A 27936-nucleotide genomic window follows, 5' to 3' on the forward strand; every position below is an offset into this window, starting at 1 on the left:
GGGCCCCCAGCACAAGAAGCGATCGTGGAACGGGTCCAGAGCAGGACCACTAGGATGAGCAGAGGGCTGGAGCACCTCTCCTATGAAGAAAGGTTGAGGGAACTGGGCCTGTTGAGCTCGCAGGAGAGAAGGCTCCGGGGGGACCTCACTGTGGCCTTCCAGTACCTGAAGGGAGCGTATAAACAGGACGGGGAACGGCTGCTTACGAGGGTGGGTAGCGATAGGACAAGGGGGAATGGTTTTCAACTGAGGCAGGGGAGGTTTGGGTTAGATATTAGGAGGAAGAAGTTTTTCACCCCGAGGGTGGTGACGCACTGGAGCAGGGTGCCCAAGGAGGTTGTGGATGCCCCGTCCCTGGAGGCATTCAGGGGATGCGGCTGGATGTGGCTCTGGGCAGCCTGGGCTGGCGGTTGGCGACCCTGCACATAGCAGGGGGTTGGAACTAGGTGATCGTGGTGGGCCTTTTCAACCCAGGCCATTCTATGATGCCATGAGTCCTAATGCCACGTTGCTCTGAAGGGCTTCCGTTCAGACTGGAGCTCGGCCAGTACCAAGACTGGGTACGCGGACCTCCGGAACTACCACTGTAAGCCACGCTTATTCCTTCAGCGTACCGGGGCGATGGAAGCCAACGCAGCGCTCAGAAGCACAGCGCACAGTGTTTGGAATCCCCGATTTGACATCTTTGAGTGGCCTCCCAAAACTCCTCCTTGCACGCAGCCGCAGCCGCAGCCGCAGCCCTGGCCGGGGAGCCCCGCCCCGCCCCGCCCCGCCCCGCCACGGGACGGTGCAGGTGCCGGTAGTAAGGCTCCGCGTCCCGCAGGCCCTCCAGCGCGTCGGCCAACGACGGGCAGCGCGGCCCGCGCCGCAGCAGCTCGCTCAGGCCCGGCTCCGCCGCTCGCTCCTCGGCCAGGCGCAGCACAGCGGCCCGGGGGCGGTCGCCGCGCCGTGCGTCATCACACCGCGCCGGGTGCCGATTGGCTGCGCCGCCGCTCGCGGAGCTCTGATTGGACAGCAGGCGCGCGTCGGGCGGCGGTTGAACGCGGCGCGGGCGGTGCTGTGGCGCCGTGCGGGAGCAGGAGCGGGGCTCGGTGCGCTCGCGCCGTTCCTCGGCCCTCATGGCTCCTGCCCGCAGGAAGGCGGCCGCGGGCGCGCGCGGCAGGAAGCTGAGCGCCTTCCTGAAGGACTTCGACCGGGAGGGTAGGCCGCGGGCGGGCGCGCCGAGGCCCGGGCCGCGTCCGACGCCGCGTCCGTCCCCGCAGTGAGGAGCCGGGTCGAGCAGCTGCGGACGAACGGGGAGCGCCTGGTCAAGGAGATGGAGAACCTGTACGACGTGGAGCTCCTCCGGCTGCCCGCGGCGCTCCGCGAGATGAACTGGCTGGAGTTCTTCGGTACCGGCGGGGGGCGCGGGCGCGGGCGCGGGCGCGGGCGGGGCGGGCTTCCCCTGAAGCGGCGCTCGGAGGCCGTCGCTGAGGAGCGGTGGGACGCGGCGCGCGGGGCTCGCGCGAGCAGGACGCGGGTGGGCGCGGGCGGGTGCGCCGCCCCCTCTGCCCGGGGCCGCTCGCTCGCCGCCGGAACGCCTGCTGTGCGCTGCCCGCTGCTGCGGCGGCGTTACGGCGCACCTGCGTGTGTTGCGGGAGCTGTCCCGGCGACGTGCCGGAGTGACGCTTCCAAAGGAAATATCTTCTTTGTAGCTAAAGGGGGAAGCCAGAAAGTCGTGGAGGAGGCGGTGACGGTAGGTATCCAGCACAAATGGGAACCTTTCCCTCTTGCCTTGTGTGTTCGTGTAGGAGACGAGCCGAAGGCTTTGTGTATCCGCAGGAGAGGAGCGCTGCTGCGATAGCGCGGGTTACGCACGCAGCTGCTGCGTTAAGACTTAGCAGGAGGAGATCCTGTGGTGTCCCCCGCAGGGCTTGCGTGCTCGCGCTGCTCCTTGCCTGGCTTGCCAGGCCTGCTTAATTTCACGGACAATGTGAACAACGGGATTCTGTTGGTTTGAACGTTCCAGAAACTTTGAGGGGGAGAAAAGGAGAAGGGTGGGAGGAGGGAACCCGTGAAAACATCTCTCTGCCCATTGACAGATTCCCTGGGAAGAAGGCAGTGGAGGGAATGAAAGCATTAGCACCCTCGGGACTTTGAAGTAACTTCTGAGGCTCAAACTGTGCCGCGTTGTATACGAACACCAGACGGGTGTCCCAGCTGTGCTTTTAGGGCTCTCGTATATTTATTTTTATATGTATATATACACACAGAGCTTCAAAGAACAGAGTGTCATTCTCAGAAATGTTCCAGTAGGTTCGAAGTAACGTAATCTCTCCCTTGCAGGTGACGCTGACCGAGCCTCAGGAGCCCCGGGCGGCACGTGGCTAGAAGTGAGAGCTCAGTCCATCTGCAGGTGTCGGCAGCGTGCGCTACGGCTTTGTACTGGTTGGGGTGCGAGGCCGAAAAGGCGTGGCGGGCGTGGCTCCAGGCCAGCCAGGAGATGTCACAGCACAGATGACATCACCCGGAGCCCGTGTGCTGTCACAATGCATTGCCATGACGACGCCGGGCCCTCCCCAAGGACAGCTGGCCGCTGGCTCCAGGCGCCTCATTTGTGAGCTGTGCTGCCCGCAGCCGCTCGCCGTGCCCTGTGCCTGAGAGCAGCCCCAGCAGCAGACTAGCTCAGCCTCATCGCGCTCGTCCTCCAAGGCTCAGAGAGGTGAGGGAGAGCTCCTGCACACGTCAGGCTGCAGAGCCCAGCTGCAGGGTGCGGGCTGAGCTCCGGTGTGCGCGAGGGGCATGCAGCACGAGACTGGCAGGACTGGCAGTGAGCGGGAGAAACTGCTGCCGGCCCTTCCGGCTCAGGAGCTGCAAGCCACGTGGCGGACAGCTTGCGGCTGAGCAGAGGAGACGCGGGGGGCGGGAAGCAAAGCTCACCTGCGGCCTCTGTTGGGGCAGCCCGTCAGTAACTCCTCTGTTCTTGCCTTTAGGTTTGGAGGCACATGCCTGCCAGCATGGACGGAGCCTGGGTGGGGACCTGGAGACCTCATCGCCCACGCGGCCTCATCTCGGCCCAGTTCCCCAGCCCCGGGCCCCAGTACTCCATCCCGGGGACAACAGGTACAGCCACCATCCCCAGGGCGTGAGGCGCACCGGGGACATGGCGGGGCAGAGCAGCTCCCGAGCCTTTCCCCGTTCTGTCAGAGCCTCCTGGCTCCCTGGCGCAGCCGCGAGCCAGGCCTGGCCGAGGAAGGCCGGTGCCGCTGGCGCTGCTCCTTGTGGCCCGGGGAAAAAGGGGCCCGCTTCTGGCCAGCGCAGACTCAGCTTTGCAGCTGTAGAGAGGCGTTACGGGGTCTTGCAGAACAATTGACCCTTAGGGGGCTCTCGCTGTGGAGTGCCTGCACGCGTGGTGCGGGTACAGGCAGCGTGCTGGCCAAAACTCCGCTGTCTTTTTGCGGTGACTTTGCAAGGCACTCGCGCAGCCGTTTGCACTCAGGGACTGACTCTTGTGCGCTCCGAGGCCCGGCACAGCTCGCCTCCAGGGCTCTTGGAGGAAGAAGTCACGCGGGAAGGGAATGTCGGGGCCAGGGCCCGGCGCCTAACTGCGCCTGTTCCAACGGAGCTTGAGACGTGCAGCTGCACAGGGGTGTGCTCTCTTCTGCTTTTCCTCCTAGGTTATGTGGGCCACAGCCCCACCAAAGCCCGTGCCCCCGCCTACACGTTTAGAGGGACCAAACCGCCTGCGGCAGGGAGCTGCGGGCCAGGTCCCTGCTACTTTGTGGAGCCCGCCATCACCAGGAACGGGAAGTACGTGGCTCCGGGCGCCCAGCTCCGGGGACGACCCGCGACGAAGACCACCGTCACTCCCGGACCAAGTGAGTACCACTTGTGCAGCACTTCACCCAGACAAGACGAGCGGGCGGCGCGTTTGCCCGGGGCCAGCTCGCGCCCTGATGGAGCTGTAGGTCTTTTTTGAGAGAACGCAAACCGCTCTGAGCAGCGATAAACGCCCTCGGAGAAGGACAGCTGCCCAGGGCCACGGGCCGAGGGCACAAGGACCCCGTGTCCAAAAAGAACAAGCGGCAGGGGGCTGACGGGAGGGACAGCAAGGCAGGGCATAGCGGCGGGGCACAGAAGAGCGTCCCCGCGTGCTGCCTGTGTCCCCCAGCGGCAATTCTGCAGCTCTTGAGAAGACCCTTTCCTCGGGACAGTGCCTGTGCGGTTGCAGAAGAAGAAGACCGGCGCTTCACGGCTTTCTTCCTCTTCTCTTCCGCCCCAGGTGACTACCGCACCGAGGCAGCCAACAGGCACGTCTTCAAGTGCCCACCGGTGCAGTCCATGGCCTTCCGGCGGGAGCCCCTCCGGACAGACCACCCTCCAGGTACGCTGACCCTGGCAAAGGCAGACCCTTCAGCCTGAGCATCCCGCAGGGACGGGCTGCTGCTCAGCACCAGCAGCGGGCCTACTGCACAGCCTGCGCGGCAGGACGCGGCGCTGGGGCCGCAAGCTTTCTTGCACGACCAACACCTCTGGGCCCGCAGCGGCTGCGGCTGCTCAGGCTCGGAGCTGCTGGCGCTGGCCCAGTGCCAGAGTAGAGGGAGGAACTGGCAGAGGGGCGAGACCTCCCTCCTGCTCCCACCAGCAGGCTGGGCAGGCTGCCCCTCTCTGCTGCTTCCGTCTCCTCCAGCCCCTCGCGCACACGCTCTCTGCTGCTCCTCCTGCAGGTCCTGGCACCTACACGCTGCCCAGGCTGATGGGGCCCAACACAGTCTACACATCGGCCAGCCCCTGCTACTCTGTGAGGGGAAGGAGCCAGCGAGGTCGGTTTGACGAAGACCTTGCCAAGGTGAGCTCTGCCGCTCCTCTTTTCCGCGTTAGCATCCGAACCTGGGCTGCTCCCCCTGTGCCACAGGGGCTTCCAAGCCTGCTGCAACTTTGCTTAACGCAGACTGCCGGGGAAAGAGAGAGCCTTGAATGTGACCCCAGCCCTGTATGGTCGTGACTCTCTTGCAGACTCCGGGTCCTGCGGCGCTCCCCAAAGTGCCTGTGGATGCCTACAAGACCAGGGCGCCCGCGTACACGATGGCAGCCCGACCAAAAGCTGGAGAGGGCAAAGCAGCGAAGCCCGGGCCGGCAGACTACAGCGTAGGCCGGGTAAGGCAGCTGCTCAGCTCTTCCCCTCTGTTTCACAAGCGCGGCCTTCACGCCTCTCCCCCTTCCCCTGAGGCTTCCTCCAGCCCAAGAGCTCCTGGCCGCAGGGACCAAGTGCAGGACAGCAGGCCTGCCCCCTGCCCTCGTGCCACCTGCGAGCAGAGGGAGGGAGGGAGGGACAGCACAGCACGCAGCTTTTCCTCCCTCTGCTCCTTTTCCCTTCAATGGGACGCGCTGGTCCTTCCCAAGCTCTTCTGGGGGACGCAGCTCAGAAGGGCTCCAAGCAGCATGCCCCCAGCATAGGAGAGAGAGTTAGCTGCGAGCTCCCAGCTGCACACGCGGCCCTCTCCGAGACAGGAGGTGCCCGTAAGCCCACCTCCCCGAGCCAGCTCTGCTCCAGCAGGGAGCTGCACCGGCTTTGCGCTGGCGTTCAGCCCTGCCCGGAGAGGCACCAGGGACTGTCTGGGATCGGAAGGGGTGCGGGACAGCAGGGAGCGAGGGCAGCAGAGGAGAGAAGGGCCCTCGCTGACCTGCCTTTCCTTTTCGCCCTTCCAGGTGACGCTGATCAAGCCCCAGGCGCCTGCATCCACGTTTGGAATCCGGCATTCCCTCTACACAACCCCTCTCATCGTGGAGTGAAACAACAAAGCCTGGAAGGCCTGGTTTCCTTTCCTGGAACGGAAGGGGAGGGGAAGAGAGAGCGACCATCTGCCGGTTTCCCTTTGATTCCATTTCCCTGCCTCGTGCCTCGGGTTGGGCTTTTGCCCATTTTACTGTTGGATGCTAGCAATAGGAGTAAGTCGTTAATAAAATGTACCTTTATGTATACTTGCTTGTCACTCCTTTGTCCTCACCGCTGCCCACGGGAGAATGCGCCACCGCTTCCTGAAGCCTTTCTTTCTAACAACATTTCTAACGTTGGAAACGGCTGATGCTTGCTTTATCAGTCATTTGCATTCCTGATGTCTGCCCCGCGTGCTGAAGCGAAGAAGAAACGAAGCAAATAGCAAAGGGAGGCCGGCCGCGGGCAGTGCAGCCCTTCCAGCGCCATCAGGTAGATTTTCGCTTTCTTGCCATATCTGCCCGAGTGGATGCACCAGACGCCCCCGGGGATTCCCCCGAAGGGGCACAGGTCTCGGCCCTCGCCGGTGCGTCCACCGCCGTACTGACAGAGGTGAAGAGCGCTACCCCGGCCCGCTGATGAGGCCGCCTGGCTTCAGCTACAAGGGCCGTCATGCTCCAAGCTCTCCTCCGGAAGGAGGATTTCAACCACCCAGCTATATGCAGGGAAAAGAGCAAGGTGAGCTGCAAGCAATCCAGGAGACTGCTGCAGCCTGTTGATGATAACATCCTGCTCCGGGTATCGGACAGATCGGCCAGAGGCGAAGCATTACTAGACCTGGTGCTCACCAATGCGGAGGAGAGCGATCGTGGAAGACCATCGAAGGTCGGAGGCACCGATTAGGACCGCCACCACAGAAAGACCGAGCACGTGCAAGGACGCAGAACCCTACGTTAGTGATGTCAGGGAAAGTACTGAGTACGTGCGTGCCGTCTGGGAAAACCTTGACATGCACGACACAAGAGACACGCATCAGCTGAAGCTCTTTTGCGCGCAGTTGGGCGGAGCGATCCCCCATGCGTCAGCGCCATAAGAAAAGAATGCCCGCTTCAGAGTGGGGGAAGAGCTCCTTGAGAGCAGCCCTGCGGAGAAGGACCCGGGGGTCCTGGTGGACGAGAAGCTGGACGTGAGCCAGCAGTGCGCGCCTGCAGCCCGGAAGGCCAACGGTGCTCTGGGCTGCACTAAGAAAGGGGTGGCCAGCAGGGAGAGGGAGGTGATTGTCCCCCTCTACTCGGCTCTTGCGAGGCCCCATCCGCAGTACTGCGCCCAGGCCTGGGGCCCCCAGCACAAGAAGCGATCGTGGAACGGGTCCAGAGCAGGACCACTAGGATGAGCAGAGGGCTGGAGCACCTCTCCTGTGAAGAAAGGTTGAGGGAACTGGGCCTGTTGAGCTCGCAGGAGAGAAGGCTCCGGGGGGACCTCACTGTGGCCTTCCAGTACCTGAAGGGAGCGTATAAACAGGACGGGGAACGGCTGCTTACGAGGGTGGGTAGCGATAGGACAAGGGGGAATGGTTTTCAACTGAGGCAGGGGAGGTTTGGGTTAGATATTAGGAGGAAGAAGTTTTTCACCCCGAGGGTGGTGACGCACTGGAGCAGGGTGCCCAAGGAGGTTGTGGATGCCCCGTCCCTGGAGGCATTCAGGGGATGCGGCTGGATGTGGCTCTGGGCAGCCTGGGCTGGCGGTTGGCGACCCTGCACATAGCAGGGGGTTGGAACTAGGTGATCGTGGTGGGCCTTTTCAACCCAGGCCATTCTATGATGCCATGAGTCCTAATGCCACGTTGCTCTGAAGGGCTTCCGTTCAGACTGGAGCTCGGCCAGTACCAAGACTGGGTACGCGGACCTCCGGAACTACCACTGTAAGCCACGCTTATTCCTTCAGCGTACCGGGGCGATGGAAGCCAACGCAGCGCTCAGAAGCACAGCGCACAGTGTTTGGAATCCCCGATTTGACATCTTTGAGTGGCCTCCCAAAACTCCTCCTTGCACGCAGCCGCAGCCGCAGCCGCAGCCCTGGCCGGGGAGCCCCGCCCCGCCCCGCCCCGCCCCGCCACGGGACGGTGCAGGTGCCGGTAGTAAGGCTCCGCGTCCCGCAGGCCCTCCAGCGCGTCGGCCAACGACGGGCAGCGCGGCCCGCGCCGCAGCAGCTCGCTCAGGCCCGGCTCCGCCGCTCGCTCCTCGGCCAGGCGCAGCACAGCGGCCCGGGGGCGGTCGCCGCGCCGTGCGTCATCACACCGCGCCGGGTGCCGATTGGCTGCGCCGCCGCTCGCGGAGCTCTGATTGGACAGCAGGCGCGCGTCGGGCGGCGGTTGAACGCGGCGCGGGCGGTGCTGTGGCGCCGTGCGGGAGCAGGAGCGGGGCTCGGTGCGCTCGCGCCGTTCCTCGGCCCTCATGGCTCCTGCCCGCAGGAAGGCGGCCGCGGGCGCGCGCGGCAGGAAGCTGAGCGCCTTCCTGAAGGACTTCGACCGGGAGGGTAGGCCGCGGGCGGGCGCGCCGAGGCCCGGGCCGCGTCCGACGCCGTGTCCGTCCCCGCAGTGAGGAGCCGGGTCGAGCAGCTGCGGACGAACGGGGAGCGCCTGGTCAAGGAGATGGAGAACCTGTACGACGTGGAGCTCCTCCGGCTGCCCGCGGCGCTCCGCGAGATGAACTGGCTGGAGTTCTTCGGTACCGGCGGGGGGCGCGGGCGCGGGCGCGGGCGCGGGCGGGGCGGGCTTCCCCTGAAGCGGCGCTCGGAGGCCGTCGCTGAGGAGCGGTGGGACGCGGCGCGCGGGGCTCGCGCGAGCAGGACGCGGGTGGGCGCGGGCGGGTGCGCCGCCCCCTCTGCCCGGGGCCGCTCGCTCGCCGCCGGAACGCCTGCTGTGCGCTGCCCGCTGCTGCGGCGGCGTTACGGCGCACCTGCGTGTGTTGCGGGAGCTGTCCCGGCGACGTGCCGGAGTGACGCTTCCAAAGGAAAGATCTTCTTTGTAGCTAAAGGGGGAAGCCAGAAAGTCGTGGAGGAGGCGGTGACGGTAGGTATCCAGCACAAATGGGAACCTTTCCCTCTTGCCTTGTGTGTTCGTGTAGGAGACGAGCCGAAGGCTTTGTGTATCCGCAGGAGAGGAGCGCTGCTGCGATAGCGCGGGTTACGCACGCAGCTGCTGCGTTAAGACTTAGCAGGAGGAGATCCTGTGGTGTCCCCCGCAGGGCTTGCGTGCTCGCGCTGCTCCTTGCCTGGCTTGCCAGGCCTGCTTAATTTCACGGACAATGTGAACAACGGGATTCTGTTGGTTTGAACGTTCCAGAAACTTTGAGGGGGAGAAAAGGAGAAGGGTGGGAGGAGGGAACCCGTGAAAACATCTCTCTGCCCATTGACAGATTCCCTGGGAAGAAGGCAGTGGAGGGAATGAAAGCATTAGCACCCTCGGGACTTTGAAGTAACTTCTGAGGCTCAAACTGTGCCGCGTTGTATACGAACACCAGACGGGTGTCCCAGCTGTGCTTTTCGGGCTCTCGTATATTTATTTTTATATGTATATATACACACAGAGCTTCAAAGAACAGAGTGTCATTCTCAGAAATGTTCCAGTAGGTTCGAAGTAACGTAATCTCTCCCTTGCAGGTGACGCTGACCGAGCCTCAGGAGCCCCGGGCGGCACGTGGCTAGAAGTGAGAGCTCAGTCCATCTGCAGGTGTCGGCAGCGTGCGCTACGGCTTTGTACTGGTTGGGGTGCGAGGCCGAAAAGGCGTGGCGGGCGTGGCTCCAGGCCAGCCAGGAGATGTCACAGCACAGATGACATCACCCGGAGCCCGTGTGCTGTCACAATGCATTGCCATGACGACGCCGGGCCCTCCCCAAGGACAGCTGGCCGCTGGCTCCAGGCGCCTCATTTGTGAGCTGTGCTGCCCGCAGCCGCTCGCCGTGCCCTGTGCCTGAGAGCAGCCCCAGCAGCAGACTAGCTCAGCCTCATCGCGCTCGTCCTCCAAGGCTCAGAGAGGTGAGGGAGAGCTCCTGCACACGTCAGGCTGCAGAGCCCAGCTGCAGGGTGCGGGCTGAGCTCCGGTGTGCGCGAGGGGCATGCAGCACGAGACTGGCAGGACTGGCAGTGAGCGGGAGAAACTGCTGCCGGCCCTTCCGGCTCAGGAGCTGCAAGCCACGTGGCGGACAGCTTGCGGCTGAGCAGAGGAGACGCGGGGGGCGGGAAGCAAAGCTCACCTGCGGCCTCTGTTGGGGCAGCCCGTCAGTAACTCCTCTGTTCTTGCCTTTAGGTTTGGAGGCACATGCCTGCCAGCATGGACGGAGCCTGGGTGGGGACCTGGAGACCTCATCGCCCACGCGGCCTCATCTCGGCCCAGTTCCCCAGCCCCGGGCCCCAGTACTCCATCCCGGGGACAACAGGTACAGCCACCATCCCCAGGGCGTGAGGCGCACCGGGGACATGGCGGGGCAGAGCAGCTCCCGAGCCTTTCCCCGTTCTGTCAGAGCCTCCTGGCTCCCTGGCGCAGCCGCGAGCCAGGCCTGGCCGAGGAAGGCCGGTGCCGCTGGCGCTGCTCCTTGTGGCCCGGGGAAAAAGGGGCCCGCTTCTGGCCAGCGCAGACTCAGCTTTGCAGCTGTAGAGAGGCGTTACGGGGTCTTGCAGAACAATTGACCCTTAGGGGGCTCTCGCTGTGGAGTGCCTGCACGCGTGGTGCGGGTACAGGCAGCGTGCTGGCCAAAACTCCGCTGTCTTTTTGCGGTGACTTTGCAAGGCACTCGCGCAGCCGTTTGCACTCAGGGACTGACTCTTGTGCGCTCCGAGGCCCGGCACAGCTCGCCTCCAGGGCTCTTGGAGGAAGAAGTCACGCGGGAAGGGAATGTCGGGGCCAGGGCCCGGCGCCTAACTGCGCCTGTTCCAACGGAGCTTGAGACGTGCAGCTGCACAGGGGTGTGCTCTCTTCTGCTTTTCCTCCTAGGTTATGTGGGCCACAGCCCCACCAAAGCCCGTGCCCCCGCCTACACGTTTAGAGGGACCAAACCGCCTGCGGCAGGGAGCTGCGGGCCAGGTCCCTGCTACTTTGTGGAGCCCGCCATCACCAGGAACGGGAAGTACGTGGCTCCGGGCGCCCAGCTCCGGGGACGACCCGCGACGAAGACCACCGTCACTCCCGGACCAAGTGAGTACCACTTGTGCAGCACTTCACCCAGACAAGACGAGCGGGCGGCGCGTTTGCCCGGGGCCAGCTCGCGCCCTGATGGAGCTGTAGGTCTTTTTTGAGAGAACGCAAACCGCTCTGAGCAGCGATAAACGCCCTCGGAGAAGGACAGCTGCCCAGGGCCACGGGCCGAGGGCACAAGGACCCCGTGTCCAAAAAGAACAAGCGGCAGGGGGCTGACGGGAGGGACAGCAAGGCAGGGCATAGCGGCGGGGCACAGAAGAGCGTCCCCGCGTGCTGCCTGTGTCCCCCAGCGGCAATTCTGCAGCTCTTGAGAAGACCCTTTCCTCGGGACAGTGCCTGTGCGGTTGCAGAAGAAGAAGACCGGCGCTTCACGGCTTTCTTCCTCTTCTCTTCCGCCCCAGGTGACTACCGCACCGAGGCAGCCAACAGGCACGTCTTCAAGTGCCCACCGGTGCAGTCCATGGCCTTCCGGCGGGAGCCCCTCCGGACAGACCACCCTCCAGGTACGCTGACCCTGGCAAAGGCAGACCCTTCAGCCTGAGCATCCCGCAGGGACGGGCTGCTGCTCAGCACCAGCAGCGGGCCTACTGCACAGCCTGCGCGGCAGGACGCGGCGCTGGGGCCGCAAGCTTTCTTGCACGACCAACACCTCTGGGCCCGCAGCGGCTGCGGCTGCTCAGGCTCGGAGCTGCTGGCGCTGGCCCAGTGCCAGAGTAGAGGGAGGAACTGGCAGAGGGGCGAGACCTCCCTCCTGCTCCCACCAGCAGGCTGGGCAGGCTGCCCCTCTCTGCTGCTTCCGTCTCCTCCAGCCCCTCGCGCACACGCTCTCTGCTGCTCCTCCTGCAGGTCCTGGCACCTACACGCTGCCCAGGCTGATGGGGCCCAACACAGTCTACACATCGGCCAGCCCCTGCTACTCTGTGAGGGGAAGGAGCCAGCGAGGTCGGTTTGACGAAGACCTTGCCAAGGTGAGCTCTGCCGCTCCTCTTTTCCGCGTTAGCATCCGAACCTGGGCTGCTCCCCCTGTGCCACAGGGGCTTCCAAGCCTGCTGCAACTTTGCTTAACGCAGACTGCCGGGGAAAGAGAGAGCCTTGAATGTGACCCCAGCCCTGTATGGTCGTGACTCTCTTGCAGACTCCGGGTCCTGCGGCGCTCCCCAAAGTGCCTGTGGATGCCTACAAGACCAGGGCGCCCGCGTACACGATGGCAGCCCGACCAAAAGCTGGAGAGGGCAAAGCAGCGAAGCCCGGGCCGGCAGACTACAGCGTAGGCCGGGTAAGGCAGCTGCTCAGCTCTTCCCCTCTGTTTCACAAGCGCGGCCTTCACGCCTCTCCCCCTTCCCCTGAGGCTTCCTCCAGCCCAAGAGCTCCTGGCCGCAGGGACCAAGTGCAGGACAGCAGGCCTGCCCCCTGCCCTCGTGCCACCTGCGAGCAGAGGGAGGGAGGGAGGGACAGCACAGCACGCAGCTTTTCCTCCCTCTGCTCCTTTTCCCTTCAATGGGACGCGCTGGTCCTTCCCAAGCTCTTCTGGGGGACGCAGCTCAGAAGGGCTCCAAGCAGCATGCCCCCAGCATAGGAGAGAGAGTTAGCTGCGAGCTCCCAGCTGCACACGCGGCCCTCTCCGAGACAGGAGGTGCCCGTAAGCCCACCTCCCCGAGCCAGCTCTGCTCCAGCAGGGAGCTGCACCGGCTTTGCGCTGGCGTTCAGCCCTGCCCGGAGAGGCACCAGGGACTGTCTGGGATCGGAAGGGGTGCGGGACAGCAGGGAGCGAGGGCAGCAGAGGAGAGAAGGGCCCTCGCTGACCTGCCTTTCCTTTTCGCCCTTCCAGGTGACGCTGATCAAGCCCCAGGCGCCTGCATCCACGTTTGGAATCCGGCATTCCCTCTACACAACCCCTCTCATCGTGGAGTGAAACAACAAAGCCTGGAAGGCCTGGTTTCCTTTCCTGGAACGGAAGGGGAGGGGAAGAGAGAGCGACCATCTGCCGGTTTCCCTTTGATTCCATTTCCCTGCCTCGTGCCTCGGGTTGGGCTTTTGCCCATTTTACTGTTGGATGCTAGCAATAGGAGTAAGTCGTTAATAAAATGTACCTTTATGTATACTTGCTTGTCACTCCTTTGTCCTCACCGCTGCCCACGGGAGAATGCGCCACCGCTTCCTGAAGCCTTTCTTTCTAACAACATTTCTAACGTTGGAAACGGCTGATGCTTGCTTTATCAGTCATTTGCATTCCTGATGTCTGCCCCGCGTGCTGAAGCGAAGAAGAAACGAAGCAAATAGCAAAGGGAGGCCGGCCGCGGGCAGTGCAGCCCTTCCAGCGCCATCAGGTAGATTTTCGCTTTCTTGCCATATCTGCCCGAGTGGATGCACCAGACGCCCCCGGGGATTCCCCCGAAGGGGCACAGGTCTCGGCCCTCGCCGGTGCGTCCACCGCCGTACTGACAGAGGTGAAGAGCGCTACCCCGGCCCGCTGATGAGGCCGCCTGGCTTCAGCTACAAGGGCCGTCATGCTCCAAGCTCTCCTCCGGAAGGAGGATTTCAACCACCCAGCTATATGCAGGGAAAAGAGCAAGGTGAGCTGCAAGCAATCCAGGAGACTGCTGCAGCCTGTTGATGATAACATCCTGCTCCGGGTATCGGACAGATCGGCCAGAGGCGAAGCATTACTAGACCTGGTGCTCACCAATGCGGAGGAGAGCGATCGTGGAAGACCATCGAAGGTCGGAGGCACCGATTAGGACCGCCACCACAGAAAGACCGAGCACGTGCAAGGACGCAGAACCCTACGTTAGTGATGTCAGGGAAAGTACTGAGTACGTGCGTGCCGTCTGGGAAAACCTTGACATGCACGACACAAGAGACACGCATCAGCTGAAGCTCTTTTGCGCGCAGTTGGGCGGAGCGATCCCCCATGCGTCAGCGCCATAAGAAAAGAATGCCCGCTTCAGAGTGGGGGAAGAGCTCCTTGAGAGCAGCCCTGCGGAGAAGGACCCGGGGGTCCTGGTGGACGAGAAGCTGGACGTGAGCCAGCAGTGCGCGCCTGCAGCCCGGAAGGCCAACGGTGCTCTGGGCTGCACTAAGAAAGGGGTGGCCAGCAGGGAGAGGGAGGTGATTGTCCCCCTCTACTCGGCTCTTGCGAGGCCCCATCCGCAGTACTGCGCCCAGGCCTGGGGCCCCCAGCACAAGAAGCGATCGTGGAACGGGTCCAGAGCAGGACCACTAGGATGAGCAGAGGGCTGGAGCACCTCTCCTATGAAGAAAGGTTGAGGGAACTGGGCCTGTTGAGCTCGCAGGAGAGAAGGCTCCGGGGGGACCTCACTGTGGCCTTCCAGTACCTGAAGGGAGCGTATAAACAGGACGGGGAACGGCTGCTTACGAGGGTGGGTAGCGATAGGACAAGGGGGAATGGTTTTCAACTGAGGCAGGGGAGGTTTGGGTTAGATATTAGGAGGAAGAAGTTTTTCACCCCGAGGGTGGTGACGCACTGGAGCAGGGTGCCCAAGGAGGTTGTGGATGCCCCGTCCCTGGAGGCATTCAGGGGATGCGGCTGGATGTGGCTCTGGGCAGCCTGGGCTGGCGGTTGGCGACCCTGCACATAGCAGGGGGTTGGAACTAGGTGATCGTGGTGGGCCTTTTCAACCCAGGCCATTCTATGATGCCATGAGTCCTAATGCCACGTTGCTCTGAAGGGCTTCCGTTCAGACTGGAGCTCGGCCAGTACCAAGACTGGGTACGCGGACCTCCGGAACTACCACTGTAAGCCACGCTTATTCCTTCAGCGTACCGGGGCGATGGAAGCCAACGCAGCGCTCAGAAGCACAGCGCACAGTGTTTGGAATCCCCGATTTGACATCTTTGAGTGGCCTCCCAAAACTCCTCCTTGCACGCAGCCGCAGCCGCAGCCGCAGCCCTGGCCGGGGAGCCCCGCCCCGCCCCGCCCCCCGCCACGGGACGGTGCAGGTGCCGGTAGTAAGGCTCCGCGTCCCGCAGGCCCTCCAGCGCGTCGGCCAACGACGGGCAGCGCGGCCCGCGCCGCAGCAGCTCGCTCAGGCCCGGCTCCGCCGCTCGCTCCTCGGCCAGGCGCAGCACAGCGGCCCGGGGGCGGTCGCCGCGCCGTGCGTCATCACACCGCGCCGGGTGCCGATTGGCTGCGCCGCCGCTCGCGGAGCTCTGATTGGACAGCAGGCGCGCGTCGGGCGGCGGTTGAACGCGGCGCGGGCGGTGCTGTGGCGCCGTGCGGGAGCAGGAGCGGGGCTCGGTGCGCTCGCGCCGTTCCTCGGCCCTCATGGCTCCTGCCCGCAGGAAGGCGGCCGCGGGCGCGCGCGGCAGGAAGCTGAGCGCCTTCCTGAAGGACTTCGACCGGGAGGGTAGGCCGCGGGCGGGCGCGCCGAGGCCCGGGCCGCGTCCGACGCCGTGTCCGTCCCCGCAGTGAGGAGCCGGGTCGAGCAGCTGCGGACGAACGGGGAGCGCCTGGTCAAGGAGATGGAGAACCTGTACGACGTGGAGCTCCTCCGGCTGCCCGCGGCGCTCCGCGAGATGAACTGGCTGGAGTTCTTCGGTACCGGCGGGGGGCGCGGGCGCGGGCGCGGGCGCGGGCGGGGCGGGCTTCCCCTGAAGCGGCGCTCGGAGGCCGTCGCTGAGGAGCGGTGGGACGCGGCGCGCGGGGCTCGCGCGAGCAGGACGCGGGTGGGCGCGGGCGGGTGCGCCGCCCCCTCTGCCCGGGGCCGCTCGCTCGCCGCCGGAACGCCTGCTGTGCGCTGCCCGCTGCTGCGGCGGCGTTACGGCGCACCTGCGTGTGTTGCGGGAGCTGTCCCGGCGACGTGCCGGAGTGACGCTTCCAAAGGAAATATCTTCTTTGTAGCTAAAGGGGGAAGCCAGAAAGTCGTGGAGGAGGCGGTGACGGTAGGTATCCAGCACAAATGGGAACCTTTCCCTCTTGCCTTGTGTGTTCGTGTAGGAGACGAGCCGAAGGCTTTGTGTATCCGCAGGAGAGGAGCGCTGCTGCGATAGCGCGGGTTACGCACGCAGCTGCTGCGTTAAGACTTAGCAGGAGGAGATCCTGTGGTGTCCCCCGCAGGGCTTGCGTGCTCGCGCTGCTCCTTGCCTGGCTTGCCAGGCCTGCTTAATTTCACGGACAATGTGAACAACGGGATTCTGTTGGTTTGAACGTTCCAGAAACTTTGAGGGGGAGAAAAGGAGAAGGGTGGGAGGAGGGAACCCGTGAAAACATCTCTCTGCCCATTGACAGATTCCCTGGGAAGAAGGCAGTGGAGGGAATGAAAGCATTAGCACCCTCGGGACTTTGAAGTAACTTCTGAGGCTCAAACTGTGCCGCGTTGTATACGAACACCAGACGGGTGTCCCAGCTGTGCTTTTCGGGCTCTCGTATATTTATTTTTATATGTATATATACACACAGAGCTTCAAAGAACAGAGTGTCATTCTCAGAAATGTTCCAGTAGGTTCGAAGTAACGTAATCTCTCCCTTGCAGGTGACGCTGACCGAGCCTCAGGAGCCCCGGGCGGCACGTGGCTAGAAGTGAGAGCTCAGTCCATCTGCAGGTGTCGGCAGCGTGCGCTACGGCTTTGTACTGGTTGGGGTGCGAGGCCGAAAAGGCGTGGCGGGCGTGGCTCCAGGCCAGCCAGGAGATGTCACAGCACAGATGACATCACCCGGAGCCCGTGTGCTGTCACAATGCATTGCCATGACGACGCCGGGCCCTCCCCAAGGACAGCTGGCCGCTGGCTCCAGGCGCCTCATTTGTGAGCTGTGCTGCCCGCAGCCGCTCGCCGTGCCCTGTGCCTGAGAGCAGCCCCAGCAGCAGACTAGCTCAGCCTCATCGCGCTCGTCCTCCAAGGCTCAGAGAGGTGAGGGAGAGCTCCTGCACACGTCAGGCTGCAGAGCCCAGCTGCAGGGTGCGGGCTGAGCTCCGGTGTGCGCGAGGGGCATGCAGCACGAGACTGGCAGGACTGGCAGTGAGCGGGAGAAACTGCTGCCGGCCCTTCCGGCTCAGGAGCTGCAAGCCACGTGGCGGACAGCTTGCGGCTGAGCAGAGGAGACGCGGGGGGCGGGAAGCAAAGCTCACCTGCGGCCTCTGTTGGGGCAGCCCGTCAGTAACTCCTCTGTTCTTGCCTTTAGGTTTGGAGGCACATGCCTGCCAGCATGGACGGAGCCTGGGTGGGGACCTGGAGACCTCATCGCCCACGCGGCCTCATCTCGGCCCAGTTCCCCAGCCCCGGGCCCCAGTACTCCATCCCGGGGACAACAGGTACAGCCACCATCCCCAGGGCGTGAGGCGCACCGGGGACATGGCGGGGCAGAGCAGCTCCCGAGCCTTTCCCCGTTCTGTCAGAGCCTCCTGGCTCCCTGGCGCAGCCGCGAGCCAGGCCTGGCCGAGGAAGGCCGGTGCCGCTGGCGCTGCTCCTTGTGGCCCGGGGAAAAAGGGGCCCGCTTCTGGCCAGCGCAGACTCAGCTTTGCAGCTGTAGAGAGGCGTTACGGGGTCTTGCAGAACAATTGACCCTTAGGGGGCTCTCGCTGTGGAGTGCCTGCACGCGTGGTGCGGGTACAGGCAGCGTGCTGGCCAAAACTCCGCTGTCTTTTTGCGGTGACTTTGCAAGGCACTCGCGCAGCCGTTTGCACTCAGGGACTGACTCTTGTGCGCTCCGAGGCCCGGCACAGCTCGCCTGCAGGGCTCTTGGAGGAAGAAGTCACGCGGGAAGGGAATGTCGGGGCCAGGGCCCGGCGCCTAACTGCGCCTGTTCCAACGGAGCTTGAGACGTGCAGCTGCACAGGGGTGTGCTCTCTTCTGCTTTTCCTCCTAGGTTATGTGGGCCACAGCCCCACCAAAGCCCGTGCCCCCGCCTACACGTTTAGAGGGACCAAACCGCCTGCGGCAGGGAGCTGCGGGCCAGGTCCCTGCTACTTTGTGGAGCCCGCCATCACCAGGAACGGGAAGTACGTGGCTCCGGGCGCCCAGCTCCGGGGACGACCCGCGACGAAGACCACCGTCACTCCCGGACCAAGTGAGTACCACTTGTGCAGCACTTCACCCAGACAAGACGAGCGGGCGGCGCGTTTGCCCGGGGCCAGCTCGCGCCCTGATGGAGCTGTAGGTCTTTTTTGAGAGAACGCAAACCGCTCTGAGCAGCGATAAACGCCCTCGGAGAAGGACAGCTGCCCAGGGCCACGGGCCGAGGGCACAAGGACCCCGTGTCCAAAAAGAACAAGCGGCAGGGGGCTGACGGGAGGGACAGCAAGGCAGGGCATAGCGGCGGGGCACAGAAGAGCGTCCCCGCGTGCTGCCTGTGTCCCCCAGCGGCAATTCTGCAGCTCTTGAGAAGACCCTTTCCTCGGGACAGTGCCTGTGCGGTTGCAGAAGAAGAAGACCGGCGCTTCACGGCTTTCTTCCTCTTCTCTTCCGCCCCAGGTGACTACCGCACCGAGGCAGCCAACAGGCACGTCTTCAAGTGCCCACCGGTGCAGTCCATGGCCTTCCGGCGGGAGCCCCTCCGGACAGACCACCCTCCAGGTACGCTGACCCTGGCAAAGGCAGACCCTTCAGCCTGAGCATCCCGCAGGGACGGGCTGCTGCTCAGCACCAGCAGCGGGCCTACTGCACAGCCTGCGCGGCAGGACGCGGCGCTGGGGCCGCAAGCTTTCTTGCACGACCAACACCTCTGGGCCCGCAGCGGCTGCGGCTGCTCAGGCTCGGAGCTGCTGGCGCTGGCCCAGTGCCAGAGTAGAGGGAGGAACTGGCAGAGGGGCGAGACCTCCCTCCTGCTCCCACCAGCAGGCTGGGCAGGCTGCCCCTCTCTGCTGCTTCCGTCTCCTCCAGCCCCTCGCGCACACGCTCTCTGCTGCTCCTCCTGCAGGTCCTGGCACCTACACGCTGCCCAGGCTGATGGGGCCCAACACAGTCTACACATCGGCCAGCCCCTGCTACTCTGTGAGGGGAAGGAGCCAGCGAGGTCGGTTTGACGAAGACCTTGCCAAGGTGAGCTCTGCCGCTCCTCTTTTCCGCGTTAGCATCCGAACCTGGGCTGCTCCCCCTGTGCCACAGGGGCTTCCAAGCCTGCTGCAACTTTGCTTAACGCAGACTGCCGGGGAAAGAGAGAGCCTTGAATGTGACCCCAGCCCTGTATGGTCGTGACTCTCTTGCAGACTCCGGGTCCTGCGGCGCTCCCCAAAGTGCCTGTGGATGCCTACAAGACCAGGGCGCCCGCGTACACGATGGCAGCCCGACCAAAAGCTGGAGAGGGCAAAGCAGCGAAGCCCGGGCCGGCAGACTACAGCGTAGGCCGGGTAAGGCAGCTGCTCAGCTCTTCCCCTCTGTTTCACAAGCGCGGCCTTCACGCCTCTCCCCCTTCCCCTGAGGCTTCCTCCAGCCCAAGAGCTCCTGGCCGCAGGGACCAAGTGCAGGACAGCAGGCCTGCCCCCTGCCCTCGTGCCACCTGCGAGCAGAGGGAGGGAGGGAGGGACAGCACAGCACGCAGCTTTTCCTCCCTCTGCTCCTTTTCCCTTCAATGGGACGCGCTGGTCCTTCCCAAGCTCTTCTGGGGGACGCAGCTCAGAAGGGCTCCAAGCAGCATGCCCCCAGCATAGGAGAGAGAGTTAGCTGCGAGCTCCCAGCTGCACACGCGGCCCTCTCCGAGACAGGAGGTGCCCGTAAGCCCACCTCCCCGAGCCAGCTCTGCTCCAGCAGGGAGCTGCACCGGCTTTGCGCTGGCGTTCAGCCCTGCCCGGAGAGGCACCAGGGACTGTCTGGGATCGGAAGGGGTGCGGGACAGCAGGGAGCGAGGGCAGCAGAGGAGAGAAGGGCCCTCGCTGACCTGCCTTTCCTTTTCGCCCTTCCAGGTGACGCTGATCAAGCCCCAGGCGCCTGCATCCACGTTTGGAATCCGGCATTCCCTCTACACAACCCCTCTCATCGTGGAGTGAAACAACAAAGCCTGGAAGGCCTGGTTTCCTTTCCTGGAACGGAAGGGGAGGGGAAGAGAGAGCGACCATCTGCCGGTTTCCCTTTGATTCCATTTCCCTGCCTCGTGCCTCGGGTTGGGCTTTTGCCCATTTTACTGTTGGATGCTAGCAATAGGAGTAAGTCGTTAATAAAATGTACCTTTATGTATACTTGCTTGTCACTCCTTTGTCCTCACCGCTGCCCACGGGAGAATGCGCCACCGCTTCCTGAAGCCTTTCTTTCTAACAACATTTCTAACGTTGGAAACGGCTGATGCTTGCTTTATCAGTCATTTGCATTCCTGATGTCTGCCCCGCGTGCTGAAGCGAAGAAGAAACGAAGCAAATAGCAAAGGGAGGCCGGCCGCGGGCAGTGCAGCCCTTCCAGCGCCATCAGGTAGATTTTCGCTTTCTTGCCATATCTGCCCGAGTGGATGCACCAGACGCCCCCGGGGATTCCCCCGAAGGGGCACAGGTCTCGGCCCTCGCCGGTGCGTCCACCGCCGTACTGACAGAGGTGAAGAGCGCTACCCCGGCCCGCTGATGAGGCCGCCTGGCTTCAGCTACAAGGGCCGTCATGCTCCAAGCTCTCCTCCGGAAGGAGGATTTCAACCACCCAGCTATATGCAGGGAAAAGAGCAAGGTGAGCTGCAAGCAATCCAGGAGACTGCTGCAGCCTGTTGATGATGACATCCTGCTCCGGGTATCGGACAGATCGGCCAGAGGCGAAGCATTACTAGACCTGGTGCTCACCAATGCGGAGGAGAGCGATCGTGGAAGACCATCGAAGGTCGGAGGCACCGATTAGGACCGCCACCACAGAAAGACCGAGCACGTGCAAGGACGCAGAACCCTACGTTAGTGATGTCAGGGAAAGTACTGAGTACGTGCGTGCCGTCTGGGAAAACCTTGACATGCACGACACAAGAGACACGCATCAGCTGAAGCTCTTTTGCGCGCAGTTGGGCGGAGCGATCCCCCATGCGTCAGCGCCATAAGAAAAGAATGCCCGCTTCAGAGTGGGGGAAGAGCTCCTTGAGAGCAGCCCTGCGGAGAAGGACCCGGGGGTCCTGGTGGACGAGAAGCTGGACGTGAGCCAGCAGTGCGCGCCTGCAGCCCGGAAGGCCAACGGTGCTCTGGGCTGCACTAAGAAAGGGGTGGCCAGCAGGGAGAGGGAGGTGATTGTCCCCCTCTACTCGGCTCTTGCGAGGCCCCATCCGCAGTACTGCGCCCAGGCCTGGGGCCCCCAGCACAAGAAGCGATCGTGGAACGGGTCCAGAGCAGGACCACTAGGATGAGCAGAGGGCTGGAGCACCTCTCCTATGAAGAAAGGTTGAGGGAACTGGGCCTGTTGAGCTCGCAGGAGAGAAGGCTCCGGGGGGACCTCACTGTGGCCTTCCAGTACCTGAAGGGAGCGTATAAACAGGACGGGGAACGGCTGCTTACGAGGGTGGGTAGCGATAGGACAAGGGGGAATGGTTTTCAACTGAGGCAGGGGAGGTTTGGGTTAGATATTAGGAGGAAGAAGTTTTTCACCCCGAGGGTGGTGACGCACTGGAGCAGGGTGCCCAAGGAGGTTGTGGATGCCCCGTCCCTGGAGGCATTCAGGGGATGCGGCTGGATGTGGCTCTGGGCAGCCTGGGCTGGCGGTTGGCGACCCTGCACATAGCAGGGGGTTGGAACTAGGTGATCGTGGTGGGCCTTTTCAACCCAGGCCATTCTATGATGCCATGAGTCCTAATGCCACGTTGCTCTGAAGGGCTTCCGTTCAGACTGGAGCTCGGCCAGTACCAAGACTGGGTACGCGGACCTCCGGAACTACCACTGTAAGCCACGCTTATTCCTTCAGCGTACCGGGGCGATGGAAGCCAACGCAGCGCTCAGAAGCACAGCGCACAGTGTTTGGAATCCCCGATTTGACATCTTTGAGTGGCCTCCCAAAACTCCTCCTTGCACGCAGCCGCAGCCGCAGCCGCAGCCCTGGCCGGGGAGCCCCGCCCGCCCCGCCCCGCCCCGCCACGGGACGGTGCAGGTGCCGGTAGTAAGGCTCCGCGTCCCGCAGGCCCTCCAGCGCGTCGGCCAACGACGGGCAGCGCGGCCCGCGCCGCAGCAGCTCGCTCAGGCCCGGCTCCGCCGCTCGCTCCTCGGCCAGGCGCAGCACAGCGGCCCGGGGGCGGTCGCCGCGCCGTGCGTCATCACACCGCGCCGGGTGCCGATTGGCTGCGCCGCCGCTCGCGGAGCTCTGATTGGACAGCAGGCGCGCGTCGGGCGGCGGTTGAACGCGGCGCGGGCGGTGCTGTGGCGCCGTGCGGGAGCAGGAGCGGGGCTCGGTGCGCTCGCGCCGTTCCTCGGCCCTCATGGCTCCTGCCCGCAGGAAGGCGGCCGCGGGCGCGCGCGGCAGGAAGCTGAGCGCCTTCCTGAAGGACTTCGACCGGGAGGGTAGGCCGCGGGCGGGCGCGCCGAGGCCCGGCCGAGCGCAGAGGTCGGGCCCGGGCCGCGTCCGACGCCGCTGTCCGTCCCCGCAGTGAGGAGCCGGGTCGAGCAGCTGCGGACGAACGGGGAGCGCCTGGTCAAGGAGATGGAGAACCTGTACGACGTGGAGCTCCTCCGGCTGCCCGCGGCGCTCCGCGAGATGAACTGGCTGGAGTTCTTCGGTACCGGCGGGGGGCGCGGGCGCGGGCGCGGGCGCGGGCGGGGCGGGCTTCCCCTGAAGCGGCGCTCGGAGGCCGTCGCTGAGGAGCGGTGGGACGCGGCGCGCGGGGCTCGCGCGAGCAGGACGCGGGTGGGCGCGGGCGGGTGCGCCGCCCCCTCTGCCCGGGGCCGCTCGCTCGCCGCCGGAACGCCTGCTGTGCGCTGCCCGCTGCTGCGGCGGCGTTACGGCGCACCTGCGTGTGTTGCGGGAGCTGTCCCGGCGACGTGCCGGAGTGACGCTTCCAAAGGAAATATCTTCTTTGTAGCTAAAGGGGGAAGCCAGAAAGTCGTGGAGGAGGCGGTGACGGTAGGTATCCAGCACAAATGGGAACCTTTCCCTCTTGCCTTGTGTGTTCGTGTAGGAGACGAGCCGAAGGCTTTGTGTATCCGCAGGAGAGGAGCGCTGCTGCGATAGCGCGGGTTACGCACGCAGCTGCTGCGTTAAGACTTAGCAGGAGGAGATCCTGTGGTGTCCCCCGCAGGGCTTGCGTGCTCGCGCTGCTCCTTGCCTGGCTTGCCAGGCCTGCTTAATTTCACGGACAATGTGAACAACGGGATTCTGTTGGTTTGAACGTTCCAGAAACTTTGAGGGGGAGAAAAGGAGAAGGGTGGGAGGAGGGAACCCGTGAAAACATCTCTCTGCCCATTGACAGATTCCCTGGGAAGAAGGCAGTGGAGGGAATGAAAGCATTAGCACCCTCGGGACTTTGAAGTAACTTCTGAGGCTCAAACTGTGCCGCGTTGTATACGAACAGCAGACGGGTGTCCCAGCTGTGCTTTTCGGGCTCTCGTATATTTATTTTTATATGTATATATACACACAGAGCTTCAAAGAACAGAGTGTCATTCTCAGAAATGTTCCAGTAGGTTCGAAGTAACGTAATCTCTCCCTTGCAGGTGACGCTGACCGAGCCTCAGGAGCCCCGGGCGGCACGTGGCTAGAAGTGAGAGCTCAGTCCATCTGCAGGTGTCGGCAGCGTGCGCTACGGCTTTGTACTGGTTGGGGTGCGAGGCCGAAAAGGCGTGGCGGGCGTGGCTCCAGGCCAGCCAGGAGATGTCACAGCACAGATGACATCACCCGGAGCCCGTGTGCTGTCACAATGCATTGCCATGACGACGCCGGGCCCTCCCCAAGGACAGCTGGCCGCTGGCTCCAGGCGCCTCATTTGTGAGCTGTGCTGCCCGCAGCCGCTCGCCGTGCCCTGTGCCTGAGAGCAGCCCCAGCAGCAGACTAGCTCAGCCTCATCGCGCTCGTCCTCCAAGGCTCAGAGAGGTGAGGGAGAGCTCCTGCACACGTCAGGCTGCAGAGCCCAGCTGCAGGGTGCGGGCTGAGCTCCGGTGTGCGCGAGGGGCATGCAGCACGAGACTGGCAGGACTGGCAGTGAGCGGGAGAAACTGCTGCCGGCCCTTCCGGCTCAGGAGCTGCAAGCCACGTGGCGGACAGCTTGCGGCTGAGCAGAGGAGACGCGGGGGGCGGGAAGCAAAGCTCACCTGCGGCCTCTGTTGGGGCAGCCCGTCAGTAACTCCTCTGTTCTTGCCTTTAGGTTTGGAGGCACATGCCTGCCAGCATGGACGGAGCCTGGGTGGGGACCTGGAGACCTCATCGCCCACGCGGCCTCATCTCGGCCCAGTTCCCCAGCCCCGGGCCCCAGTACTCCATCCCGGGGACAACAGGTACAGCCACCATCCCCAGGGCGTGAGGCGCACCGGGGACATGGCGGGGCAGAGCAGCTCCCGAGCCTTTCCCCGTTCTGTCAGAGCCTCCTGGCTCCCTGGCGCAGCCGCGAGCCAGGCCTGGCCGAGGAAGGCCGGTGCCGCTGGCGCTGCTCCTTGTGGCCCGGGGAAAAAGGGGCCCGCTTCTGGCCAGCGCAGACTCAGCTTTGCAGCTGTAGAGAGGCGTTACGGGGTCTTGCAGAACAATTGACCCTTAGGGGGCTCTCGCTGTGGAGTGCCTGCACGCGTGGTGCGGGTACAGGCAGCGTGCTGGCCAAAACTCCGCTGTCTTTTTGCGGTGACTTTGCAAGGCACTCGCGCAGCCGTTTGCACTCAGGGACTGACTCTTGTGCGCTCCGAGGCCCGGCACAGCTCGCCTCCAGGGCTCTTGGAGGAAGAAGTCACGCGGGAAGGGAATGTCGGGGCCAGGGCCCGGCGCCTAACTGCGCCTGTTCCAACGGAGCTTGAGACGTGCAGCTGCACAGGGGTGTGCTCTCTTCTGCTTTTCCTCCTAGGTTATGTGGGCCACAGCCCCACCAAAGCCCGTGCCCCCGCCTACACGTTTAGAGGGACCAAACCGCCTGCGGCAGGGAGCTGCGGGCCAGGTCCCTGCTACTTTGTGGAGCCCGCCATCACCAGGAACGGGAAGTACGTGGCTCCGGGCGCCCAGCTCCGGGGACGACCCGCGACGAAGACCACCGTCACTCCCGGACCAAGTGAGTACCACTTGTGCAGCACTTCACCCAGACAAGACGAGCGGGCGGCGCGTTTGCCCGGGGCCAGCTCGCGCCCTGATGCAGCTGTAGGTCTTTTTTGAGAGAACGCAAACCGCTCTGAGCAGCGATAAACGCCCTCGGAGAAGGACAGCTGCCCAGGGCCACGGGCCGAGGGCACAAGGACCCCGTGTCCAAAAAGAACAAGCGGCAGGGGGCTGACGGGAGGGACAGCAAGGCAGGGCATAGCGGCGGGGCACAGAAGAGCGTCCCCGCGTGCTGCCTGTGTCCCCCAGCGGCAATTCTGCAGCTCTTGAGAAGACCCTTTCCTCGGGACAGTGCCTGTGCGGTTGCAGAAGAAGAAGACCGGCGCTTCACGGCTTTCTTCCTCTTCTCTTCCGCCCCAGGTGACTACCGCACCGAGGCAGCCAACAGGCACGTCTTCAAGTGCCCACCGGTGCAGTCCATGGCCTTCCGGCGGGAGCCCCTCCGGACAGACCACCCTCCAGGTACGCTGACCCTGGCAAAGGCAGACCCTTCAGCCTGAGCATCCCGCAGGGACGGGCTGCTGCTCAGCACCAGCAGCGGGCCTACTGCACAGCCTGCGCGGCAGGACGCGGCGCTGGGGCCGCAAGCTTTCTTGCACGACCAACACCTCTGGGCCCGCAGCGGCTGCGGCTGCTCAGGCTCGGAGCTGCTGGCGCTGGCCCAGTGCCAGAGTAGAGGGAGGAACTGGCAGAGGGGCGAGACCTCCCTCCTGCTCCCACCAGCAGGCTGGGCAGGCTGCCCCTCTCTGCTGCTTCCGTCTCCTCCAGCCCCTCGCGCACACGCTCTCTGCTGCTCCTCCTGCAGGTCCTGGCACCTACACGCTGCCCAGGCTGATGGGGCCCAACACAGTCTACACATCGGCCAGCCCCTGCTACTCTGTGAGGGGAAGGAGCCAGCGAGGTCGGTTTGACGAAGACCTTGCCAAGGTGAGCTCTGCCGCTCCTCTTTTCCGCGTTAGCATCCGAACCTGGGCTGCTCCCCCTGTGCCACAGGGGCTTCCAAGCCTGCTGCAACTTTGCTTAACGCAGACTGCCGGGGAAAGAGAGAGCCTTGAATGTGACCCCAGCCCTGTATGGTCGTGACTCTCTTGCAGACTCCGGGTCCTGCGGCGCTCCCCAAAGTGCCTGTGGATGCCTACAAGACCAGGGCGCCCGCGTACACGATGGCAGCCCGACCAAAAGCTGGAGAGGGCAAAGCAGCGAAGCCCGGGCCGGCAGACTACAGCGTAGGCCGGGTAAGGCAGCTGCTCAGCTCTTCCCCTCTGTTTCACAAGCGCGGCCTTCACGCCTCTCCCCCTTCCCCTGAGGCTTCCTCCAGCCCAAGAGCTCCTGGCCGCAGGGACCAAGTGCAGGACAGCAGGCCTGCCCCCTGCCCTCGTGCCACCTGCGAGCAGAGGGAGGGAGGGAGGGACAGCACAGCACGCAGCTTTTCCTCCCTCTGCTCCTTTTCCCTTCAATGGGACGCGCTGGTCCTTCCCAAGCTCTTCTGGGGGACGCAGCTCAGAAGGGCTCCAAGCAGCATGCCCCCAGCATAGGAGAGAGAGTTAGCTGCGAGCTCCCAGCTGCACACGCGGCCCTCTCCGAGACAGGAGGTGCCCGTAAGCCCACCTCCCCGAGCCAGCTCTGCTCCAGCAGGGAGCTGCACCGGCTTTGCGCTGGCGTTCAGCCCTGCCCGGAGAGGCACCAGGGACTGTCTGGGATCGGAAGGGGTGCGGGACAGCAGGGAGCGAGGGCAGCAGAGGAGAGAAGGGCCCTCGCTGACCTGCCTTTCCTTTTCGCCCTTCCAGGTGACGCTGATCAAGCCCCAGGCGCCTGCATCCACGTTTGGAATCCGGCATTCCCTCTACACAACCCCTCTCATCGTGGAGTGAAACAACAAAGCCTGGAAGGCCTGGTTTCCTTTCCTGGAACGGAAGGGGAGGGGAAGAGAGAGCGACCATCTGCCGGTTTCCCTTTGATTCCATTTCCCTGCCTCGTGCCTCGGGTTGGGCTTTTGCCCATTTTACTGTTGGATGCTAGCAATAGGAGTAAGTCGTTAATAAAATGTACCTTTATGTATACTTGCTTGTCACTCCTTTGTCCTCACCGCTGCCCACGGGAGAATGCGCCACCGCTTCCTGAAGCCTTTCTTTCTAACAACATTTCTAACGTTGGAAACGGCTGATGCTTGCTTTATCAGTCATTTGCATTCCTGATGTCTGCCCCGCGTGCTGAAGCGAAGAAGAAACGAAGCAAATAGCAAAGGGAGGCCGGCCGCGGGCAGTGCAGCCCTTCCAGCGCCATCAGGTAGATTTTCGCTTTCTTGCCATATCTGCCCGAGTGGATGCACCAGACGCCCCCGGGGATTCCCCCGAAGGGGCACAGGTCTCGGCCCTCGCCGGTGCGTCCACCGCCGTACTGACAGAGGTGAAGAGCGCTACCCCGGCCCGCTGATGAGGCCGCCTGGCTTCAGCTACAAGGGCCGTCATGCTCCAAGCTCTCCTCCGGAAGGAGGATTTCAACCACCCAGCTATATGCAGGGAAAAGAGCAAGGTGAGCTGCAAGCAATCCAGGAGACTGCTGCAGCCTGTTGATGATAACATCCTGCTCCGGGTATCGGACAGATCGGCCAGAGGCGAAGCATTACTAGACCTGGTGCTCACCAATGCGGAGGAGAGCGATCGTGGAAGACCATCGAAGGTCGGAGGCACCGATTAGGACCGCCACCACAGAAAGACCGAGCACGTGCAAGGACGCAGAACCCTACGTTAGTGATGTCAGGGAAAGTACTGAGTACGTGCGTGCCGTCTGGGAAAACCTTGACATGCACGACACAAGAGACACGCATCAGCTGAAGCTCTTTTGCGCGCAGTTGGGCGGAGCGATCCCCCATGCGTCAGCGCCATAAGAAAAGAATGCCCGCTTCAGAGTGGGGGAAGAGCTCCT

At 63.8% G+C, this 27936-nt stretch overlaps 5 protein-coding genes and 2 long non-coding RNA genes across 17 annotated transcripts; 4 read left to right on the plus strand and 3 right to left on the minus strand.

The window, feature by feature from the left end:
• Positions 1 to 1049: 1049 nt before the first annotated feature.
• Positions 1050 to 5961, plus strand: LOC121107206 (outer dense fiber protein 3-like). 4 transcript variants are annotated; one of them, XM_046902446.1, is made up of 9 exons: positions 1050 to 1200; positions 1263 to 1391; positions 1695 to 2701; positions 2973 to 3102; positions 3657 to 3857; positions 4262 to 4363; positions 4707 to 4828; positions 4996 to 5136; positions 5689 to 5961. In XM_046902446.1, the coding sequence occupies exons 4-9, from the start codon at positions 2985 to 2987 to the stop codon at positions 5770 to 5772; spliced, it is 768 nt and encodes a 255-aa protein (XP_046758402.1). In that variant the 5' UTR covers positions 1050 to 1200; positions 1263 to 1391; positions 1695 to 2701; positions 2973 to 2984; the 3' UTR covers positions 5773 to 5961. The 4 variants fall into 4 exon arrangements, with proteins under 4 accessions (XP_046758402.1, XP_046758401.1, XP_046758403.1 ...); XM_046902445.1 differs by having other exon boundaries at positions 1050 to 1391; XM_046902447.1 differs by lacking the exons at positions 1050 to 1200; positions 1263 to 1391 and having other exon boundaries at positions 1455 to 1735; positions 1822 to 2701.
• On the minus strand, positions 2196 to 9149 carry LOC121107183 (skin secretory protein xP2-like). The gene is made up of 2 exons (XM_040650129.2): positions 9130 to 9149; positions 2196 to 8724 (listed from the first exon to the last, which is right to left on the minus strand). The coding sequence occupies exons 1-2, from the start codon at positions 9147 to 9149 to the stop codon at positions 7671 to 7673; spliced, it is 1074 nt and encodes a 357-aa protein (XP_040506063.1). The 3' UTR covers positions 2196 to 7670.
• On the plus strand, positions 8080 to 12991 carry LOC121107200 (outer dense fiber protein 3-like). Of its 2 annotated transcripts, XM_046902451.1 has the most exons (10): positions 8080 to 8230; positions 8293 to 8421; positions 8725 to 8765; positions 8852 to 9731; positions 10003 to 10132; positions 10687 to 10887; positions 11292 to 11393; positions 11737 to 11858; positions 12026 to 12166; positions 12719 to 12991. In XM_046902451.1, exons 5-10 carry the CDS (start codon positions 10015 to 10017, stop codon positions 12800 to 12802), a joined length of 768 nt encoding a protein of 255 aa, XP_046758407.1. In that variant the 5' UTR covers positions 8080 to 8230; positions 8293 to 8421; positions 8725 to 8765; positions 8852 to 9731; positions 10003 to 10014; the 3' UTR covers positions 12803 to 12991. The 2 variants fall into 2 exon arrangements, with proteins under 2 accessions (XP_046758407.1, XP_040506137.1); XM_040650203.2 differs by lacking the exon at positions 8080 to 8230 and having other exon boundaries at positions 8292 to 8421.
• LOC121107207 lies at positions 9233 to 14401 on the minus strand. Its single transcript, XR_005840943.2, has 2 exons — positions 13574 to 14401; positions 9233 to 13440 (listed from the first exon to the last, which is right to left on the minus strand). It is a non-coding gene; the product is annotated as an uncharacterized LOC121107207 (long non-coding RNA).
• A 705-nt stretch (positions 14402 to 15106) lies between these two features.
• LOC121107205 (outer dense fiber protein 3-like) lies at positions 15107 to 20018 on the plus strand. 4 transcript variants are annotated; one of them, XM_040650222.2, is made up of 9 exons: positions 15107 to 15448; positions 15752 to 15792; positions 15879 to 16758; positions 17030 to 17159; positions 17714 to 17914; positions 18319 to 18420; positions 18764 to 18885; positions 19053 to 19193; positions 19746 to 20018. In XM_040650222.2, the coding sequence occupies exons 4-9, from the start codon at positions 17042 to 17044 to the stop codon at positions 19827 to 19829; spliced, it is 768 nt and encodes a 255-aa protein (XP_040506156.1). In that variant the 5' UTR covers positions 15107 to 15448; positions 15752 to 15792; positions 15879 to 16758; positions 17030 to 17041; the 3' UTR covers positions 19830 to 20018. The 4 variants fall into 4 exon arrangements, with proteins under 4 accessions (XP_040506156.1, XP_046758413.1, XP_046758415.1 ...); XM_046902457.1 differs by having other exon boundaries at positions 16383 to 16758; XM_046902459.1 differs by having other exon boundaries at positions 15107 to 15257; positions 15320 to 15448; positions 15752 to 16758.
• Positions 16260 to 21428, minus strand: LOC121107208. Its single transcript, XR_005840944.2, has 2 exons — positions 20601 to 21428; positions 16260 to 20467 (listed from the first exon to the last, which is right to left on the minus strand). It is a non-coding gene; the product is annotated as an uncharacterized LOC121107208 (long non-coding RNA).
• Positions 21429 to 22371: 943 nt separating this feature from the next.
• On the plus strand, positions 22372 to 27071 carry LOC107050025 (outer dense fiber protein 3-like). 4 transcript variants are annotated; one of them, XM_040650209.2, is made up of 9 exons: positions 22372 to 22501; positions 22805 to 22845; positions 22932 to 23811; positions 24083 to 24212; positions 24767 to 24967; positions 25372 to 25473; positions 25817 to 25938; positions 26106 to 26246; positions 26799 to 27071. In XM_040650209.2, exons 4-9 carry the CDS (start codon positions 24095 to 24097, stop codon positions 26880 to 26882), a joined length of 768 nt encoding a protein of 255 aa, XP_040506143.1. In that variant the 5' UTR covers positions 22372 to 22501; positions 22805 to 22845; positions 22932 to 23811; positions 24083 to 24094; the 3' UTR covers positions 26883 to 27071. The 4 variants fall into 4 exon arrangements, with proteins under 4 accessions (XP_040506143.1, XP_040506142.1, XP_040506144.1 ...); XM_040650208.2 differs by lacking the exon at positions 22805 to 22845 and having other exon boundaries at positions 23436 to 23811; XM_040650210.2 differs by lacking the exon at positions 22372 to 22501 and having other exon boundaries at positions 22565 to 22845; positions 23436 to 23811.
• The last annotated feature ends 865 nt before the right edge of the window (positions 27072 to 27936 follow it).

The sequence above is a fragment of the Gallus gallus genome, chromosome 19 (assembly GCF_016699485.2).
Source record: "Gallus gallus isolate bGalGal1 chromosome 19, bGalGal1.mat.broiler.GRCg7b, whole genome shotgun sequence".
In the NCBI taxonomy this organism is placed as follows: domain Eukaryota; kingdom Metazoa; phylum Chordata; class Aves; order Galliformes; family Phasianidae; genus Gallus; species Gallus gallus.

What these genes read in the sequence shown, in the direction of transcription:
- LOC121107206 (XM_046902445.1), top strand. Translation starts at nt 2,985, where the DNA reads ATGCCTGCCAGCATGGACGGAGCCTGGGTGGGGACCTGGAGACCTCAT. An exon ending in CTCCATCCCGGGGACAACAG is followed by an intron (nt 3,103 to 3,656) that starts GTACAGCCACCA and finishes TTTTCCTCCTAG; the next exon opens with GTTATGTGGGCCACAGCCCC. An exon ending in CAGACTACAGCGTAGGCCGG is followed by an intron (nt 5,137 to 5,688) that starts GTAAGGCAGCTG and finishes TCGCCCTTCCAG; the next exon opens with GTGACGCTGATCAAGCCCCA.
- LOC121107183 (XM_040650129.2), bottom strand. Translation starts at nt 9,149, where the DNA reads ATGCTTTCATTCCCTCCACT. An exon ending in ATGCTTTCATTCCCTCCACT is followed by an intron (nt 8,725 to 9,129) that starts GCCTTCTTCCCA and finishes TTCCCCCTTTAG; the next exon opens with CTACAAAGAAGATCTTTCCT.
- LOC121107200 (XM_046902451.1), top strand. Translation starts at nt 10,015, where the DNA reads ATGCCTGCCAGCATGGACGGAGCCTGGGTGGGGACCTGGAGACCTCAT. An exon ending in TTGACGAAGACCTTGCCAAG is followed by an intron (nt 11,859 to 12,025) that starts GTGAGCTCTGCC and finishes ACTCTCTTGCAG; the next exon opens with ACTCCGGGTCCTGCGGCGCT. An exon ending in CAGACTACAGCGTAGGCCGG is followed by an intron (nt 12,167 to 12,718) that starts GTAAGGCAGCTG and finishes TCGCCCTTCCAG; the next exon opens with GTGACGCTGATCAAGCCCCA.
- LOC121107205 (XM_040650222.2), top strand. Translation starts at nt 17,042, where the DNA reads ATGCCTGCCAGCATGGACGGAGCCTGGGTGGGGACCTGGAGACCTCAT. An exon ending in CACCGTCACTCCCGGACCAA is followed by an intron (nt 17,915 to 18,318) that starts GTGAGTACCACT and finishes CTTCCGCCCCAG; the next exon opens with GTGACTACCGCACCGAGGCA. An exon ending in TTGACGAAGACCTTGCCAAG is followed by an intron (nt 18,886 to 19,052) that starts GTGAGCTCTGCC and finishes ACTCTCTTGCAG; the next exon opens with ACTCCGGGTCCTGCGGCGCT.
- LOC107050025 (XM_040650209.2), top strand. Translation starts at nt 24,095, where the DNA reads ATGCCTGCCAGCATGGACGGAGCCTGGGTGGGGACCTGGAGACCTCAT. An exon ending in CACCGTCACTCCCGGACCAA is followed by an intron (nt 24,968 to 25,371) that starts GTGAGTACCACT and finishes CTTCCGCCCCAG; the next exon opens with GTGACTACCGCACCGAGGCA. An exon ending in TTGACGAAGACCTTGCCAAG is followed by an intron (nt 25,939 to 26,105) that starts GTGAGCTCTGCC and finishes ACTCTCTTGCAG; the next exon opens with ACTCCGGGTCCTGCGGCGCT.